Here is a 19307-nt window from a genome sequence, read left to right as displayed (position 1 = left end):
AGTCTTACATTTAAGTAATTTTTGTCTTTTATTATTCGAACCAGTAAATTATGCGAATCTGATTTTAACATTAAGAAAATGTAAATATTTTATTCAATGCTATACATATAAACAAAATATTATTACACATTATAGAGGATACATTACTTAACTAGCAATATTTAACTTTTTATCGAATTTAACTATTAAACAAACAAAAACCAACATAATACAGATTTCAATTTAAATACTATGATCACGTTTGTTTTTATTTTGTATTTAATTGTATTTAATTTTTGTATTGATAATATTTGACAGTTACTTAGGACATAAATATAAATAGAAAACTATATGATGTGGAGTTCCACCGTTTGCAAGATAACACCTAACAAAAAAGTCCCTAATACTCGGATAACTTTAATCATCTTTTTTATCATCGTTTTGCCTCCAGTCCGAACTCAGTCTTTGTTTGCAGCTCAGCTGCTCGCAGTGGCAATTGCCATCTGCAAAATAAGTTAAAACCACATAAGGATTAGAAGATCTCGCGGCCAAACAAACCTTACTTACCCACAGGAGCGGTCGTAGTTCCGCCGTTACGTAAGTCGTTCCAGCAAAACTGCTTACGGTGCTCATCGTAGGCCGTCATCCGTCGATTCTTCCGCTCCGCAGTGTCTAAGCTGATAGATTTCTTTACGAGAAATATAAAAAAAATTATTACATGCAATTTAGAAGTTCATACGTACCTTTGGCACACTGTCAGCCGAATTGCAGTCCAGGGGCTTCTTTGTTGCCGGAACAGCTACAGGAGTGGGCGATCCATTCGAAGAATTCAACTCAAAGGAGACATCGCCTCCGTTCACTTTTTGCGACTGTTTGCGCTCAAGCTTAGCCAGGAGCTCGGTGACTGTGCACACCTTCTCCTCAAGATTACGCTTGTCTTCTAAAAGGCTGGAGATGGTGCCGTCCATGCGTTCCTTCTCGGATCGAAAATGGATTTCCCTGGTTTTCTAGGCGTTTTAGGGAGAAAACATTTAGCTATTTTATAACCGCCTTGATTGCAATTATTCTACCAAAGTTGATCGAAGTTCTTCGTACTCCCTTGCACGTTTATCAGCCTTCTGTTCCATCTCGAGGCTTCTTTTATTGGCCGCTTCTATGGCTAAACTTTGCTTAATCGAGTCCTCTCGGAGTGACTTCAAGGCGGCTTCGTTGGACTTCAACTGGGCCACAAGTCGCGCGTTGTTCCCATTCTTCTCATTAATAACAGTCAGCCTTTCCTCTAACTCTTGTCTATTCTGTTGGATTATTAGTTCCTTTGATTTCTAAATAAATATTTCATTAGCGACCGAATAACCAACAAAGACAAATCTAATATTACCAATGTTGAACGGAGCTTTTCGCAATCCTCGTTTAGCGCCTTGTTAACCGTACTAAGCTTTTCCTCCATCTTGCGGTTTTCCTCCTTTAGATTAGAAATTGTTTTATCCAACAGTTGCTCCTGCGTTCGGAAATATTCATTTTTGGATTGCTGAAAAATTTTAAATAACTATATTGTAATCAACCAGATAGATTAAAATAATTATTACCAGATCGGAACGTAGGATCTCGCACTCTTTTGTGAGATCAAGAATATCCTTCTTCATTTGGAGATTTAAATTATTTTCTGCTGCTTTGTTTGATAGATGATCCTTCGAGGTTTCTAGCAGAGATTCGAGTTTCGTTTTAAGCTGACATTGATATTTATCTTTCTCTCTAAGAATGGTTAGCTTTTCGCCCAATTGCTGATAATGCAACTGAAGATTGGATATAGTCAAGTTCAAAGTTTCCTTTTCTTTCACGAAATCATTAGTTTGAGCTGCCTGGTATAGAATATAACAGAATAACAGAATAAAAAAGTAAAGGCGTTAAATAAGTAAAACTTACCAGATGGGACCGTATATTTCCGCACTCCTGGGTCAGTACCCCAAGCTCCTTGGATCGGCGATCGATTTCTACTTTCTTGGCTCGAAGCTGCTCTTCGAGATCGAGTTTGGTTTTTTCCAGTTTGCCCAAATCTTCTCGTAGAGAGGAATTGAGCTTTTGCTCCTTATCCACTTTGTCCTGTAGATTCTGAGCGTCTTTTAGCTTTATTTTAAGCTTTTCATTTTCAGACTGTAGATTGTCTTTTACTTCTTGGAGAGATTTCAGCTTAAGCTGAAGCTCGTCCACTGATCCCTTAAGATTGGCAATCTTTCGTTTAACCTCACCTGCCTGGGTAGACATATTTTCCTGTACTTCTTTAAGACTATTTTCCAGGTCTAATTTTGCTTTTCTCGCAGTTGTATTTTCATCAAGGGCGTCCTTAAGCTCAGCGCGAAGCTGTTTAATCTCTGAATCTCGGCCAGAAATTCCCTCCTGTAAATCAAGCAGTTCAGCCTGCAAATCCGCCACTTTCTTCTGCAGATTTGCCGACATCTTATTTGAATCCGAAAGACAGCCTTTCAGCCGCTCGTGCTCGCACACCAGCTCATCGTAGGCATGAAACCTGAGCTGGGCACAGTGCAGCGCTTCTTTGAGATCTGCCTCCTTGGACTTGAAAGTCTCCAGCTTTTCTTCAATATCACACCTCTCCAAATCCTTTTGAGTGGTTAGAGTAATCATTTCCGCTTCGATTTCCTCAAGTTTTTTTAGGGTCTTCGAGTGCTGTGCGTTGATTTTCTGAATCTCCGATAGCAGTTCTGCTTTCTCGCCCCTCAACAGCTCCAAATCCAGAACATATTGATCGCACTTCCTTTGCAGCTCATCGATGTTCTCCTTCGACGAGCCTGCCAGCAAATCCGAACTTTTCTGGTCGGCAGTGCGTTGGAGTTCTTCTAGCTCCAACAGGCTTTTGTCGTACAGCTCCTTAAGTTGGCACTTTTCCATTTTTACTGCCTCGAGTTCCACTTCCCGTTTAGAATTCGTTTTATGCAGCTCTGCTATTGTGTTTCGCATCGCCTCAAGAATAGATACTTCCTTATCTCGCTCCTCCTCCGCTTGGCTTAGTTTCTCCTTGTAAGAAGATTCCTTCTCCTTCAGCGTTTCATTGATTTTTTCAAGCTCTGCCTTGTGTCGGGCAGCCAATTCATTTCTTTCCTTCTCGGCCTGAGTAATCTTTTCTTGAAGAGATCCATTAATGACATCCAAATCCGTCGTAACACTAGTAAGCTTTTCACTGGCCTGCTGTAGCTGCTCTTCGTAGCGTTGCTTGGTTTCCTCCAATTCCAGGCAGTATGCACGGAATTTGGAGCGGTTTTCATTCTCGCTCGTCTCAATTTTCGCCATGTACTCAAGCTGAAGGCTTTTATTCTCATCTGTCTTTCGCTTCTCCAGAATTCTTAATTCCTCTTGTGCCCTTTGTAATGATTCTTCAAGTTGCTCGATTCGCCGTTCGTATTCGGTGGTAAGAGTTAGATCAGTTTGTTCCTGGATTGGTTTCTCCCATTTTAGAGATTCTTCAGCTGTGGTGCTGCTGTGCTGTAGTTCTGCACCGCTATCTTGAAGCTGATCTAGAGGGCGCAACTCCTGCGCCTGCCAATTTCCAAAGTCTGCAAGCTTCAGTTCCATGGATAAGCAACGCTCGCTTATTTCTCCAATATCCGCCTGCAGTTCGGATATTTTTTCGTCCTCTGACTGACTTTCAAGTTTTTTCTGCAGTTCACACACCTTGGACTTCAGATGTGTAAGGGATGTCTTGAGAGTAAGGACTTCGTGCGATTCCTGCTCGTTAGCGGAAGACGCTGGAAGCCTCGTAATGGTATCGTCGCCATGCGGGATACTTAAAAGACTTTGCTCCATTGTGGTCTGTACGTTATCTTCAGTCTGCAACTCATCGCACAATATTTTTGTCTTGGCAGTTTCGATTTGTTTCAGGCTGGTAATATGTGCACGCAATTTGTCAATAACTCCTTTCTCCTCCTCAATTAGATTCTTTTTCTCGTCAACTTCTTGTTTCAGTTGGAAAATGATATCACGCATTCGGTCTTCCTCTTTCACACAATTTTGTTCCTGATTTATTTTGACAATCTGAGAGACTTTAAGGAATACCGAGTCGGATGTATCCTGCTGTTTGCCATCACCCTCTAAATACTCAGCAGGCTCAAGGCACAGTTTGAAGCTTGGCACACTTTGATCCTGTTCCGCATGGTTGTATATAAAGAGGCGTCTGCCACCGGAGTAGTCGCTGAGCTCAATCTGTTGGATGGACTTCGACAGCTTGGCGAACTGTTGCAGCAAGTAGTTTTCCGGATCACTGCACTGAGCGCCTACACCCGATCTCTTCTTGGATTCCAAATCGCCGTTCGTTGTTCGTTGCTTGAGCTCCTCTCGGAGTAAATCGCTCTCTTGAATACTATCCATCAATTGGGTGGATAGACATTCGTAATTCCGTCTAATCTCGTTAAACTCTGATTCCACCTCGGAGAGGCGCTTCTTCAGCTGTTGATTTTGCAGCTCCATCTCTCCTGGATGAGAACCCGGATTGGGAACTTCCAATAGCTTACTCTGGACCTCCTCCACTCGCTCCTTGAGAGTTCCAATCTCGGCTTGCAGTTTCGAATTTTCGTCCTGCAGCTGCTGGCACTGTTCATCCGATCTGAGTTCCAGATGTTTATACTCCTCCTGCAGCTGCAGGTACCTTTGCTGTATAGAAGTGTATTCAGCCTGCATGGTACCAATGGCCAGCTGTTGACTAGACAACTTATGCTCCAGATTGTTGTACTTTTCCTGCAATTGTCCAAAATCATCCTGCGCTGTGGATATCTGTTCGGAGAGCCGTTTGCAATCAGTGGTCTTTTGTGAAACCTCACAGCTTGCTTGACTGAAAGCAGTCTGCATACTTTCCAACTTAATACGGGTGTCAGCAATCTCCGATCGCAACTGATCACACTGGCAGGCGATTGATTCTAGTCCTGAGGCACTCGCTATGGGCAGTAGCCGCTCCAACTCCAGGCACTTGTTGCAGATCCGCTCGCAGCTGGACTCAAGCTCGGGGCACATCGATCGCATGAAATCCTCCTTGCTGTTTCGCAACACATCCCGAGAAAGCTCCTTAAGGGACTGTTGCAGGCTTTCTATGGTCGAATCTTTCTCGAAGATGGAGGAGAGAAGTTCTTCCTTCATTTGCTTGGACTTGGCCTTGTGTGTTTCGAATTGCTCCCCTAGATTGACTGCCTTGCCGTTCTCCATCTCCAGCCGCTCAATTGTCTCCTTTAGCCTCTTCACCTGCTCCTCGTACTTCTCTATCGTCTCCTTTGCTACCTGGTTGGATGCAGTAAGAGCAGAGATCTCGATCTGCAGGGCATCGCAGCTGTAATTGATAGTAAAATTGAAAGACTTGAATGAATACGTAAATTCAGGAACTCCATAAATATACATTAGCTCTATTTATAATTCCAGTGCGCGCCTGGCTACGAAAAATAGTTTACTCTGCTAGCTAAATGGGTGCTGTCCGAGGGAATCCGGCGTTCACAAAATACCACTAAAAATAGAAGCAGCTGGCGGCATTCAAGTTGAAGTTGCACCAGGTGATATGTGTGGGTTACGCGAACATGGTCAAAGAAATAGAAGCGTTTTTTAAAGATACAAATCCAAACACATTTTCACAAATTGTTTATTTTGACAAACTAAGCAGAAGTGCAACTGCACTGTGCTTTTATTTCGAGCGCAGTTGTCTGTGTAGGTTGGTAGATGCAGATCTTTCACCCAAGTCACTCACTCACTCACTTACTCTCTCGGTTTCGGTTAGCCAATCTATATGCGTTACATCACAGTCTATAACGTTGGTGGATCGGCAGTAGGGCCGACGTCATCGATCACCCAAGACGATAGGCGGAGGAGCGCGAGAGCGATGGGCGGAGGAAAAGCGTGCTGACTGACGGACAGCGGCAAATACAATGCGCATTGCGGAATTCCAGCGATCAAATTATCAAGAAGTTGGCCAGTTAACTGGCTTGTCGATCGGCTGACTGCCTTATCGCGTTCCCAGGGCCACAAAGCGATCGTAGCTGGGGCGTCACATCGCATCCAGCCGAGTCTATTCGCAAAACTGGCTCACATCAGCCGTCGCCTCGCCTCTTTCCGCTCCCGGATTCTCCCCCAGAAATCTTTCCTTCTCGACGGCTATTTGCGTTGGCGTTTGTTTTGTTTTCGATTTCTTCGCGATCGCACTCCGAGTGGAGCCAGCTTGCCCTCTTCGCTGCAACTGCTGCGAGAAAGCGAGAAGAGCGAGCGAAGACCGCGCGAGAAGACAGCCGAGTAGAAGAGCTCGCGCTCGTCTCCACCTCGTTTTTAGTTGAGGTGTCAGGTGAGTGCGCGCCAGAGGTGAGTTGGCATGTTCAAAATGCGCAAAGTTGCGTAGACTACTATGTAGTTTCGTTTGTTTAACTCATTTGAATCTTTTTATAACTCTAGATACAAAGTAAAATAAAGTAAAATAAATAAATTTACATACTTAGGCACTGACTCCTGATCCTTTTTTAGCATCATTACTGAAGGAATTCTGCTCGCCGTCTCTCTTTGTTTCGCCTGGCCAGGCATGGTGTCCATTTTAGCCGTTTGAAACGTTTTCTCCTTGAGGGATTTATAAATGCCTTTGGTTGTGGGAGCAATCTCCCGTCGCTGAGAATGAGTGGTGTTGGGTTTCGGCAGGTTAGTCAGTTTCGAAGGACGCGGAAGACGGGATTCCTCTGGCTCAGGCAATGCGGGAACAGGAGAGTCGCCTTCTGAGCCTGAGGCGGATAAAGTCCAAGTACGACGACGCTTCTGGAGGCGATAGTCGTTAAGCGAGGCGCTGGAAATGATCTTAAGCTTGTCGCGCTTGATGCGACCTTCCAGTTCCTGCAATACCAGCTGGCTCTCATTCTTGGTCTTCTTCTCAGCAAGCTTTTTCTTCAACATACAGATCCCGCGATCAAGTCGTCCCATCATCGTGGATTCAGAGTCCATCTTGCAGACCTGCGGCTTGCAGCTAATTTTTATGGCACACGTGGCGAAGCTTATAGTGGATGACGACTCCTCCACGTACGATGGTGTAATTGTACAGATGATAGAGGTCAAAACATTTCCACCCAGCGAAGGCAGCATGATGCGCGGAAGTTTCGAATCGCGAAAGCTATTCGGCTTGACATCGACGTTCTCGGAGCGGCTCTTAACCAAGTTGCGAAAAATCATGAGGCTGGATGCGTGGCCTAGGGCATCCGCGTGTTCCACCTGTTCTGATCCAGCCAGATCCACCAGGCTCAGTACGCTCTGATTTATGGTGTCGTCATCGCTGTGGTCAGACTTTCGGGACTCAATGATCTGTAGAAATCTTGCATATTATATGATTAATACAAGAATCTAGCACTCACTATCCTGAAGATGGCGTGCGAACGGCTGGACCGCTCGTTCATGTTGTTCTCGCCCACGATGCGCTCCTTGTTGCCCATGCAGAGCAGGCGCAGGAGGTCGTCCTCGCTGGTTACGATGGACTCCTTGCAGTTCACATTCACAATCCCGTCGCCGGACTCATGGATCATGAGGTCCTGATTCTTCTTGTTTAGCAGATCGTAGATCTTCTCGTTGTAGATCTCGATGTAGCCCACGCGCAGCAGAAAGTCCCGCTCCGTCTCATTGGAGATCTGTTGGAAGATCTCCTTGGCGGCCAGCACCATGACGCCCGGATTCCGCTCGTCGCCCATCATGGTGTACGTCTTGCCTGAAATGCATGCCCGGTTTTAGGTATACCGCCGCGTATATATAGCACAGTACCCACCCGACGACGTCTGGCCGTAGGCAAAAATAGTTCCGTTGAAGCCCTGCATGCAGGCGTGCACTATGTGCCTGGCCATCCGGTCGAACACGTCCTGGTTGCTGGCGCCCTCGTCGAACACATAGTCTGCCAGCGGAATGGAATGGTCATGAGATAAAGGTCTTGGGGATCAGGATACGCTCTCCGCTCGCTAGGTAACCACTCACCGAAGACATAGGGCTCCGCATGGCTGTCCGCCAAATGGATGGAGCGGCCTTCCTTCACTTGCCAGAGCGAAGTGAGCCCGGGCTCGCAGGGACGCACCTTGATGCAGACTTGGATGGAGCTGGCGTTCTTCGCAGACATTTTTGCGAATTGTAAGAAACTAGTTTGACATGCACAATGGACAAACACAAACAGATTCTAACGTTTCATAAAAGCTAGTTTGATTGACATGTTATTTTCTCTGTATAAATTCGAACAATTACCGCTTCGGAAGCGAACTAGATCGAAATACGGAACCAGTAAATCGGCGCGAGCCAGTTCAATTTAAAAGTTTTTAGGAGATGTCGGCGAATATGAAAATAAATACCAATACGATTCGAACATAAAACTTGATAGTAGTCGTAGTTTCTATGAAAGAAGGTATGTACAAGTCTATTCAGAGTTTTTAGATAAAAATAGAAACACATTCAAGTCAACTATGAATTCCAGAAATTAATTTCTCGTAATTTCTTATTGGATTGTCAAAAGGTTCCATGTAACAATAAGTTCACATATTTTCAAGCTTAAGTTCACATGGTAACAAGCTTTAGAGGATTTTTTGGGAATTTATAAGGTAAGAATCCGAGCTATTTCGTGATATATCTATATTATTATCTATATTTCCAAAATAATAAAGACCGCTAAATCAAATGGCTTACTTACAGACAGACAAAAGCTGAGAGGATTGCTTAACGCATACAGAAGAATACTGTCTGATATAAACATGAAATTTCATTGGAATAATAATGTCAGTTTTCCACTATTAATGATTAATATTATTAATCAATAATGGAAAATATATATTACTGTGGTTACTTTAGGGAGTTAAGTTATAATTTATTCACGTATTTGTTTTGGGATAAAATATTTTCCACATTATAGGTGTGCTATGAATGAATGTTATGAATTAGTAAGAAAAATTACGATCAGATATGAAATTTAAACAGTAGCATTCCCATGTATTAAAGACCTCGTTGTATTTTCTGTTTGAACTTACAGTATTGGGTCATCGTGTTTTGTTTTTCGAAGAAATCGTTAGTAAGCATGCCCTACCAATAAGAAGAACGTTTTAAGAATATAAATATGCCGTATCGGCCGTTGATCAGGAATGTTAATGCGACCTTGTGGGATTAGAACATAATGTGTTGTTTTTTTGCAGCCCTATTCAGAACTTTGATTACAATCGATTTGAACCGATTACTTATCGAGTCCGTAAGCGCCACCCGAAGATATCGAAGCAGATCCGTCCCTGATTTTGCAAAGCGGCATTTGTTCGAATTTAACGAGAAAGAAAGATGTCAATATTTATTTGTTCACTGTAAAACATTGCTTTTTATGTTTGTTTATGAACTGCGTTGTGTTTATCGTAAAGCATTGAGACAAAGAAGGCGCCAAGATGTCTGCGAAGAACGCCAGCTCCATTCAGGTCTGCATCAAGGTGCGTCCCTGCGAGCCCGGGCTCACTTCGCTCTGGCAGGTGAAGGAAGGCCGCTCCATCCATTTGGCGGACAGCCATGCGGAGCCCTATGTCTTCGGTGAGTGGTTACCTAGCGAGCGGAGAGCGTATCCTGATCCCCAAGACCTTTATCTCATGACCATTCCATTCCGCTGGCAGACTATGTGTTCGACGAGGGCGCCAGCAACCAGGACGTGTTCGACCGGATGGCCAGGCACATAGTGCACGCCTGCATGCAGGGCTTCAACGGAACTATTTTTGCCTACGGCCAGACGTCGTCGGGTGGGTACTGTGCTATATATACGCGGCGGTATACCTAAAACCGGGCATGCATTTCAGGCAAGACGTACACAATGATGGGCGACGAGCAGAATCCGGGCGTCATGGTGCTGGCCGCCAAGGAGATCTTCCAACAGATCTCCAATGAGACGGAGCGGGACTTTCTGCTGCGCGTGGGCTACATCGAGATCTACAACGAGAAGATCTACGATCTGCTGAACAAGAAGAATCAGGACCTCAAGATCCACGAGTCCGGCAACGGGATTGTGAATGTGAACTGCGAGGAGTGCATCATAACCAGCGAGGCTGACCTCCTGCGCCTGCTATGCTTGGGCAATAAAGAGCGAACAGTGGGCGAGACCAACATGAACGAGCGGTCCAGCCGTTCGCACGCAATCTTCAAGATAGTAAGTGCAGCCTGCTATTATCTTTTCGATAATCCGCAACATTTACCCCACAGATCATCGAGTCCCGAAAGTCGGACCACAGCGATGACGACGCAGTGATTCAAAGCGTGCTGAACCTGGTGGATCTGGCTGGGTCGGAGCGTGCGGACCAAACGGGTGCTCGAGGAGCGCGCCTCAAAGAGGGCGGTCATATAAACAAGAGCCTACTTTTTCTCAGCAACGTTATCAAGAGTCTGTCGGAAAACGCGGACAATAAATTTACCAGCTACCGCGATTCCAAGCTGACGCGCATTCTGCAGGCTTCTTTGGGGGGCAATGCATTCACATCCATCATTTGCACCATCAAACCATCGATCATGGAGGAATCGCAGTCTACCCTTAGTTTCGCCACGCGAGCCAAGAAGATCCGCATTAAGCCGCAGGTCAACGAGATGGTATCTGACGCCACAATGATGAAGCGGCTGGAGCGAGAAATAAAGGTGCTTAAGGATAAGCTGGCCGAAGAAGAGCGCAAAAACGAAAACAAACAAAAGGTAGAGCATCTGGAGAGACGAATAAAAAACGACATGCATAAGATAATCTGTGGTCACTCCCTGAGCGACAAGGCTCAGCAGAAGCGACGCCGTACTTGGTGTCCCACTGCATCGGGATCGCATTTGGAGCTAGCAGAGACCGGCACAACTGAAGATCGAATTGGCCAATTTCCAAAGGCCTCCCACCTTCCAAAACCAGTGTTTTTTCCCACTTCAAATGCCGGCAAACGATGGGACAACATTCCGAAGACTATAAACATTTTAGGTTCCCTGGATATCGCTACCGATAGCAACTCCATTAGTGAGGAATTTCTCCCGGCAGAGTGCATTGACTTTGGCTCCCCTCACCCAAATGTCCTCAAACCCATGTTGACCATCAGGCAACTGCCAGACCTGCCCCTCACTCCCAAGGGCCCCTTAACGTAAGTACTTCTCCACGCTTTTGATCATCCTCCATAACACTCATCACATAACAATCGCATCCACATACCCCGACCCTGCACTTGTTTGCTAGCACAGAACGGATAAAATCAAAAAGGAGATCCAGGACTTGCAAATGTTCACCAGCTTAGAGAAGCATTTTGAGGTGGAGTGCGAAGAGGTGCAGGGTTTAAAAGAAAAGCTGGCCGAGGTTACAGCACAGCGGAATCATTTAGAGCAAGAGTCATTAGCCAAAAAGGAGCGGTGAGTTAATGAGGTGTTTTCTGTCAAGGAATCTGTCGTCCAAAACATAGTGCCTGCTTCGTAAAAAACGTAACTCGACTTTGGTGCTTGAACCACTCAACCCAAAATCTAACATACATATTCATACTAATCTCGAAAACAAGTGCAGCTATATTCTTGAATTTGTTGAAAACACAAATTTTAAAAAACACTTTCAGTTTGTTATCACTAAATGCTGTTTATAGAACTCCACGGCAATACCTGTTTGTTTGATTTATTTTATTATAGTTTTAGTGTTTAACACATAGTTTACTTCTTGTGTATCTTATAGTTATGATGATCTTCAAAAGGAGATAACCAGCCTAAGATCGGCCAATGAGGCTGCGAATTCAAAGATCAGCGAATTGGAAGAGAAACTGAGTACTCTGAAGCAGACTATGAGCAGATTGGAAGTGGAAAATCAGGAGGCCGTGGGCCTCGAGTTTGAGTTTGAGGCTCACAAGAAATCATCGAAACTTCGCGTGGATGACTTACTCTCTGCCCTTTCAGAAAAGGAGTCGACTATACAGAATCTTCAAAAGTCCCTTGACATTTTATCCCGCGATGTCTTACGGAACAGCAAGGAGGACCACATGCTATCCATTGCCCAAGAGCAGGAAGACATCGCCGGCGACAGTATATGCAACAAGTGTGCCGAACTAGAGAAGCTGATTGCAGATTTAGAGTCCAAGAAAAGTTCATGCGAGTGTGATCAGCTCCGGTTGGAGATCGTCACTGTTCGCGACAAGTTAGAGAGCATTGAATCGGCCTTTAACCTGGCAAGCTCGGAGATTATCCAAAAGACGACTGATTGCGAGCGACTTTCGAAAGAGCTATCCGCATCCCAGAACGACTTTGGACAACTACAGGAAAGGTACGACGCTCTGGACCAACAGTGGCAGGCTCAACAAGCGGGCATCAAAACCCTACATGACGAGCACGACATGGTTCAGAAGAAATACCAGAAGCTGCAGGAGGAGTACGAGCAGTTGGAACGCGGGGCAAGAAGTGCCTCCAGCGCTGAGTGTGAACGGCTTCAAAATGAAAACACAAAGTTTCAAGCCGATATCACATCCCTCAATAAACGAGTGGAGGAGGCCCAAAACATGCTTAGGGAAGTCCAAAACTCTGAATCTACTATGGAAAAGCTTCGAATAGAAAATCAAGAACTAACAGCGAAAATCACAGAACTGGAGACCAACTTTGAAGAGATGCAGCGGGAATACGACTGCCTTTCCAATCAACTGTTGGAGAGCGTCCAGGAGAACGATGCCCTGCGAGAGGAGATAAAGCGACGACCCACGAGCCTTGACGTTGTGTCTATGATGAGTTCGGGTATAAGCTCCGATTTTGACGAACAGAAGCAGGAGGTCACCCTGGACAGGAACCTTCTACACCAGTTTGTTAAGCTATCTGAGTCCATCCAACAGATAGAGCTGCAGCATCATTCCGGCACCAGTCGCCTCTTTAGAGCCCACCAAGCGAAACTGGATCAGAGCGAGCCAGGACTTAAGCTTTGCCTTGAGTCTGCTGAGTACATAGAGGAAGACAATCGTCAATCAGATGCAACTGAACCTATTTGTCTCAAAGGTTTTCTCAAGCGACACAGATTTCAGATAAAGCGACTTAGCCAGGAACATGTAGAGGTGGGAGAGGAGAAGCGACTGCTTGATATTATTTCGCAGCTGGAACAGGAAATCGAAGAGAAGAGTGCGCTTATGGAGGCAACAGAGGCAACCATCAACGAAATGCGAGAGCAGATGACTAACCTAGAGTCGGCACTCCTCGAAAAGAGCGTTATAATAAACAAGGTTGAGGACTACCAGCGGCAGATCGAGTCCCTGGAAAAACAAAATGCGGAGATGACAATGGTGTACGAGGAGCTGCAAGATAGAGTAACAAGGGAGAGCTCAATGAGCGAGAGTCTGCTCCGAGTTCCACCTGACGAGGATACCCTTCCAGGATGCCCTACAACTCCCAGTAGACGAGAACAGGAGGTCGCCACGCTAAGGACATCCATAACAGAATTGCAGTCACAGGTCTGTGATCTAAAGGCTGAACTTGAAACCCAATTAAGGCAGATCCAGTTGAAAGATGGGAACATAGCAAGACTACAAACGGATTTTGAGGAAATGAGTGAGCGCTGCTTATCGATGGAGGTGAGGCTAGCCGAGTTGGATGAGGATACTAAGCAAAAACAAGAACTGTTGGATCGTCAGGCGCAGAAGCTCTCCGATGACCTATGCCTTATCGATCAGCTTCAAAAGAAAAACGCGCAGCTCGTTGAACAGTATCATAAAGCGACAGAATCTCTCAATCTCGCGGAGGCCAAGCCGGATCAGATGCTACTTTCCTCCCAATATGATAGTCAGATCGAGAAACTTAACCAATTGCTAATGGCAGCCAAAGAAGAACTACACGATGTGCGGAGAATAAAAGACGATGAGATAAGTGCTTTGCGAATGGAGTTCCTGCGCCAGATTGATACGAGTCAGAAAGAGAACCAAGCCAAGTTCTACGCTGAGTTGCAGGAGACTAAGGATCGCTATGAGAGCAATGTGGCCGAGTTAAAAAAGAAGCTATCGGAGGTAGAGGAGATACTCTCCAGCGTTACGGTTCGTTGTCAGGCGGATTTGGAAGCGCTTAGATCTGCTCATAAAGAAAATATTTCTCAGGCTGTGGAGGAAAGAAATAATTTGATTGGCCAGCACCAGGCTGAAATGGAGACGATCAGGGAAACCTTTAAAGATAAGCTAGCTGAGGCTAGCTCCCAACAATCCAAAATGGAAGAGGACTTTAGAGCGGAAATAAGCGATGTGAGAGCCACCCTAATGGAGCAATTGAATCAAACGAAAGAGGAGCGCGATAAGGCAGCCGCGAAGCTTGAGGAGGTCGAAAAGACACTGGAGCAGATGATAAGTAGGGGACGTGTCATGTCAGACACCATTACTGAGCTGGAGAAAACAAAAGCTGAGCAGGACTTGGCAGTCAATAAATTAACAATGGACAACATCGAATTGGAGAAGCAGTGCAGTAAGACGCAGGAGCAGTTGCAAATGGAATCGCTTACTCGAGATCAAAACAGTTTAGGAATAGAAGCACATATTAAAAAGCTGGATTTGATTGTGGCCTCTTCAAAGAATAGGATCATTGAGCTCGAGGAAAAGTGCGGCCAGCAGGTTCTGGATTTGGATAAATGTAGGCTGGAGAAGTTGTCCCTGGAATCAGAGATTCAAAAAGCTAATGCAGAGCATTCGTGCACCATGGATAAACTTCAGGAACTCCAAGCTAAAATGAAAGTCCTAAGCAAGCGGAGTGAGATGGAAAAGTGTGATTTCGAAACTAAGCTCGAGACATTTACTTCCAAGATAACCGATCTCGAAGAAGTCTTGAAGAAGGCACAACATAAAGTTCTTCTTTATGACGATTTGGTATCGCAGCACGAACGCCTAAAAATCTCTCTTGCCGAGGCAAATGAAATGTCATCAAACTTGCAAAAGAAAGTTACGAGCCTGCACACGGAATTGATTGATTACCAAAAGGGAATATCGAGTCGAGATGTGGAAATCAATGAGCTACGCGAAGAACTGAAGGCCGCTTTGGATGCAAAGGCAACTGCGAGCACGGAACAAATGACTCTGGTAACGCAGCTCAAAGATGTCGAGGAGCGGATGGCAAACCAGGCAGAAAAGTTCACACGTGAGGCGGCTAATCTAAAAGGATCAATAAACGAGCTCATCTTGAAGCTCAATTCCCTGCAAGAAACTAAAGATATGCTAGAGTCCGGAAATGAAGAACTCAAAGAACAGCTGAAAAATTCCCAAAACCTGCGGAACATGCTGGATGAGGAGAGCAAGGTGTGTATCTCCCTAAAAGAACAATTGGTCAAATTGGAAGAAGAAAAAACTAGCCTTGAACAGCAGCTGCGAGACAATACATCAGAAATATATCAAAGATACACGGAGCTTACCAAGGAGTTGGAGCTGGGCCGCAACAGAAATGCAGAACTTACAAAGAAGTGTGAGGAGCTGTGCTCTGATCTGGTAAGCTTTTTCCTTAGTGTTAAAATTATATGAATATGTTTCTTAAACACGGAAATGATCCTAAAGGAAAACACAGACCTGATACGACTCGATCTGCAAGAAACTAAAGAGCAGCTGGAGAAAACGGTGGAAGAAAACCTTGGATGGCAACAGAAGTTTGACGAAGTGACAAGGGAGTGCGAAAAGCTACGATTCGATTTGGTAATAGTCCAGCTCACACGATCATTCACAGAAAATTATTCATTGATTTCTTTTAGCAATCCAATGAGGTGCGAAATGAAAGTAAGGTTCAGGAATTGATAAACGAGTGCGAGCAGCTCCGGTCAACTCTGGTAAGTGTGATATCCTTTGCTAGGTTTTCAAATGATTTCATAAAATGATTTTAGAAATCCAAGGAAGCCAGTTTTCGGTCTGAGAATGAAAGCATGGACAGAACGATCTCAAGTCTTTTAGATGACAAACGCAACCTCGAGGAAAAGTTGTGCTCGGTGAACGATACTGTGGCTAAGCTCGAGACGGAAATAGCCACGTTGCAAGCACAAAAAATTAACCCAAATAACGCTTCCTTTGAGTCAATTGCCTCAAACGAATCGCCAGGTGCTCCTGCGCCGCGAAAAAGTCTAGATCGGAATGCTGGGCCGAGGGTAAAACAATGTTTAAACCCCCCTAGCCATAATAGATATCTAAATGTATTATCATTTTCGCAGAAATCGATTCCCTTTGAATGCGAAATACGGAAGAATCGACGAATCAGCGTCCATGATGAGCGACGGCAGTCTTACTGGAACGACGTTCGGGAATTTGGCATCATGACAGATCCCGTTGGTAAGAGTAGTAGTAGTAGTATTGCCTCTGGGTTTCCTACTTAATGAATCCAATTTCAGACAACAACTGCAACTGTGCGGAGCTGAATTGCAAGCTTAAGGAGTGCCAGCGGGAGCTCTTCATTCGCGAGAGTCAAGTGACGGCACTAAAGATGGAGCTCAACCATCATCCGCTGAAAGATGAGAATGCGCAACTAACGAAGCGAGTTATTGAGGAGCAAGACAAGGCAAAGGTTGAGCAGAAACGGCTTAAAATGAAGATTCAAGACCTTAATTCAAAGATTAATGACCTCACCACGGCATCCTCCAAGGAACCAGGATCTAACCAAATGGCACACGCAGCTAAACCTGCTACCGTAGCTGCTCAAACTCAGACGGAATCCGATCTTGAGGCAATCCTTGAGAAAACAAACATAAAGTATCAGGATGCGGTTCGCTTGTTGCGCTCCCGTTACAATCTCATCAAGGATCTGGAAGAGAAACTTAGGCAAAACGAAAACAGTGACACCTCGAATATTACCTCACTCTCAGCCGGACAAACCAGTGCATTGAAGGTTGCTATTTTGCATCGTTACTCAAGTAGCTCTTATATTAATTATTATTCTTACAGGCACAGTGTGAGTCCTTAAAGAGGGAAATTTCCACTATCAAAAATAAGTATGAATCCGCCAAACGAATTTTGGCGATTCGAAAAGATGATTTGGATGCTCTGCGGGAAAAACTCGCGAAATATGAAACAGCTACATTAGATAAATAAGTCACTAGGTATTATATTTGTGTAAATATGTGTTTGGGTTTAGTTTAATTTTGTGTGTCATTGATATGAGTTCATACAAAGTTCCGATCTTTTAGAAATATGGCATTTAATGTGTTGTACTTAAACGTCTCATATATATTTTAATTAAATTGTATTCAATATTACCAAATTAAATGGATCCGCATTTTTTGAGTAAAACACACATTGTATTCATAACGCGGCTTTATTGTAATGTCAATAAATATTTATATAACTTTCTAAGCACATGAATGTCTACTTATATTGCTTATGTAACGACTTTAACTAATATATTTTATTCTAACGTCTTAACCAAATCGCATTAGCCATAAATGCATTTCAAGCCTAAAAATGCAATCTATTGCACTCCCCTTGCGCCAAATTTGGGCGAGAGTGAGAGGAAAAAGTGTCTAGAACCAAATAAAACTCTAAACCGGGTAAATAAAAACTAAAGATACTCTCGTGTTCTTAATTTTTTTTTATTTATCTCTCGCTACGCTCTTAAGTAAGATTTTAAAAACACGCATGCCAGTGAAATAAGTTACATATTGGAGAGTGCGGTTAAGGACTTACAAATAAATATCCAAGTAAAATACATTTAAATTAATTGAGGTAGAAAATTACTAAATTAACACATATGTTGGTCATAAGGCAAGTTGTAGCGACTCTTGTAGAGTCTGTGCTCATCTCCGATTGAAGCTAACCATAAACCTAGGATAACTGAGGCATATTCCAACTAAATACATACATTCAGGAAACAAGTAGTTACATCTATCTATGTCTTGCTTGCAGTGCTGCCACATAAACTAACTAGCCTAGTTTAAGTATAAGTATATGCTTATGATTCGCACTGGATATCATTAAGGGGGTTCACCTTCGAGTGCTGACGACCGAATGCTGAGTATGCTGAGGTATTCAATTCTCTGACAAATAAGTACAGGCATTCATATGTTTGTATATTTAAGTGTAAATACGTATACCGAGTGTGCACTGTGTATACCGTATGTAAGTTGTATAAACATTCAATTTCTTGTTTGCTGATCCCCTCGCGATAGGATTCTAAGTCTAGGCGCAGATATCGGCTGCTGCAAATTGGCAAGTTTCCTGGAGATGGAGTGCAGGACCAGTCACAACTCATGGAAGTCTGAGGTTCGTTTCGGGGATTCAGCTCTTTCGCTGGCTGAGGTAGTTCGGTTGAGTTGTTCGGATTTGTCCGCAAGTGTTCCTGAGATATGGTAAGCACTGGTATAGACTGGCTAGACTTGGAACTGGAAGGCTGTGGCATGCATGGCACATCTGAATTATCTGCTGGCGTCTGGTACAATACTAATTACGACGGATCGTTTGGGGGCTGCTGTTGGCCTAACATATTCAAGTTTTTTTTTATGTATTTACAGGCATCTCTTTCAATGTGAAATCTAACTTAGTACGCTAAGACTACCATTAAGTTTTCTTTTTCATGCAGGATGGGTTGTCTGGGGCTTTTCATTTCTTCTCCTCATCGACTTGTATACACAGCAGGTACTTGTGTATATAAATTATAAATATACATGTGTATAGCGATATATCTATATATAGGTATACATATATCTGTATAGTTAGGTAGTTTTAAAAGCACAACATAGAATTCTCTACTAGGCCAGCTCTGGCAGCGGCACAAATATGATTTTAGTCCTAGGTTTCACTATTGTATTGTATCGTATCGTACACATAAACTGGTATACATGAGGATAAGGCTACTCGTTACATATGTTCCATGGGTAATCGGTATACATTTGTTTATGTTCATGTTCATATTCGTGGTTCCCTCGCTGGAGTCTCTTGCTCCTCCTATGTGTTGTGCACTCCCTCATCCTCCGAGTAGTTCTCCTCGGCATCGGAGTTGGCCACCTCATGGTTGCTGCCCGACTGGTTGTTGTCCAGGCCCAGATCCATGGGCTCCGATCCTTCCCGCCGCATGTCACCATCGTTTTCCGCCATTTCATCGTGGCCCATCATCCTGCCGCCCGAGTTGAGAGCCAGTGGTCGGTTCGGCGAGAGGTTTCCCGCTGCCTGTTCGTGCCGCATTATCGGCTCAATGGTCAGTCCGGGTCCGCTCTGTCCAAAGGCGGGATTTCCGGCGGCCAGCTTGCTCAGATCGAATTGTCCGGGGAGAAGGCCCGGCGGCAGGTTATCCAGACTGTGTCCCATCGCGTTTAGCTGGGCCATCTTGGCGCGCAGTGCTGCGGCAGCTGCCTGCTCCTGGGACATGCCCATGCCTATTGTCGAGGGAGAGGAAACGAATTACTTACTGGAAAC

General features: G+C 44.5%; 3 protein-coding genes across 11 annotated transcripts in view; 1 reads left to right on the top strand and 2 right to left on the bottom strand.

The window, feature by feature from the left end:
• Nucleotides 1-262: 262 nt before the first annotated feature.
• Nucleotides 263-8368, bottom strand: LOC6731967 (kinesin-like protein KIN-7I). 2 transcript variants are annotated; one of them, XM_016179992.2, is made up of 11 exons: nucleotides 7954-8368; nucleotides 7751-7873; nucleotides 7347-7693; nucleotides 6449-7296; nucleotides 1903-5305; nucleotides 1566-1838; nucleotides 1358-1507; nucleotides 1050-1301; nucleotides 723-986; nucleotides 547-667; nucleotides 263-482 (listed from the first exon to the last, which is right to left on the bottom strand). In XM_016179992.2, exons 1-11 carry the CDS (start codon nucleotides 8090-8092, stop codon nucleotides 397-399), a joined length of 6006 nt encoding a protein of 2001 aa, XP_016024647.1. In that variant the 5' UTR covers nucleotides 8093-8368; the 3' UTR covers nucleotides 263-396. The 2 variants fall into 2 exon arrangements, with proteins under 2 accessions (XP_016024647.1, XP_016024645.1); XM_016179990.3 differs by lacking the exons at nucleotides 6449-7296; nucleotides 7347-7693; nucleotides 7751-7873; nucleotides 7954-8368 and adding an exon at nucleotides 5726-6272.
• An 828-nt stretch (nucleotides 8369-9196) lies between these two features.
• Nucleotides 9197-17255, top strand: LOC6731965 (kinesin-like protein KIN-7I). 2 transcript variants are annotated; one of them, XM_039298468.2, is made up of 12 exons: nucleotides 9197-9525; nucleotides 9606-9728; nucleotides 9786-10132; nucleotides 10186-11087; nucleotides 11185-11349; nucleotides 11660-15410; nucleotides 15477-15611; nucleotides 15668-15742; nucleotides 15797-16054; nucleotides 16118-16235; nucleotides 16295-16788; nucleotides 16845-17255. In XM_039298468.2, the coding sequence occupies exons 1-12, from the start codon at nucleotides 9387-9389 to the stop codon at nucleotides 16989-16991; spliced, it is 6654 nt and encodes a 2217-aa protein (XP_039154402.1). In that variant the 5' UTR covers nucleotides 9197-9386; the 3' UTR covers nucleotides 16992-17255. The 2 variants fall into 2 exon arrangements, with proteins under 2 accessions (XP_039154402.1, XP_039154403.1); XM_039298469.2 differs by lacking the exon at nucleotides 11185-11349.
• The window catches only part of LOC6731964 (protein abrupt), a 46522-nt gene continuing 44413 nt past the window's right edge, over nucleotides 17199-19307 (bottom strand). For all 7 annotated transcript variants that reach the window (XM_016179989.3, XM_039298470.1, XM_039298475.1 and 4 more), the window contains one exon: nucleotides 17199-19267. In XM_016179989.3, the coding sequence (XP_016024643.1) occupies nucleotides 18840-19267 (428 nt within the window). In that variant the 3' untranslated portion in view covers nucleotides 17199-18839. The remainder of the gene's footprint in view (nucleotides 19268-19307) is intronic.

The sequence above is a fragment of the Drosophila simulans genome, chromosome 2L, assembly GCF_016746395.2.
Source record: "Drosophila simulans strain w501 chromosome 2L, Prin_Dsim_3.1, whole genome shotgun sequence".
In the NCBI taxonomy this organism is placed as follows: domain Eukaryota; kingdom Metazoa; phylum Arthropoda; class Insecta; order Diptera; family Drosophilidae; genus Drosophila; species Drosophila simulans.
Note: the sequence above shows the minus strand (reverse complement) of the source record. Positions and strands in the feature narration are given on the sequence as shown.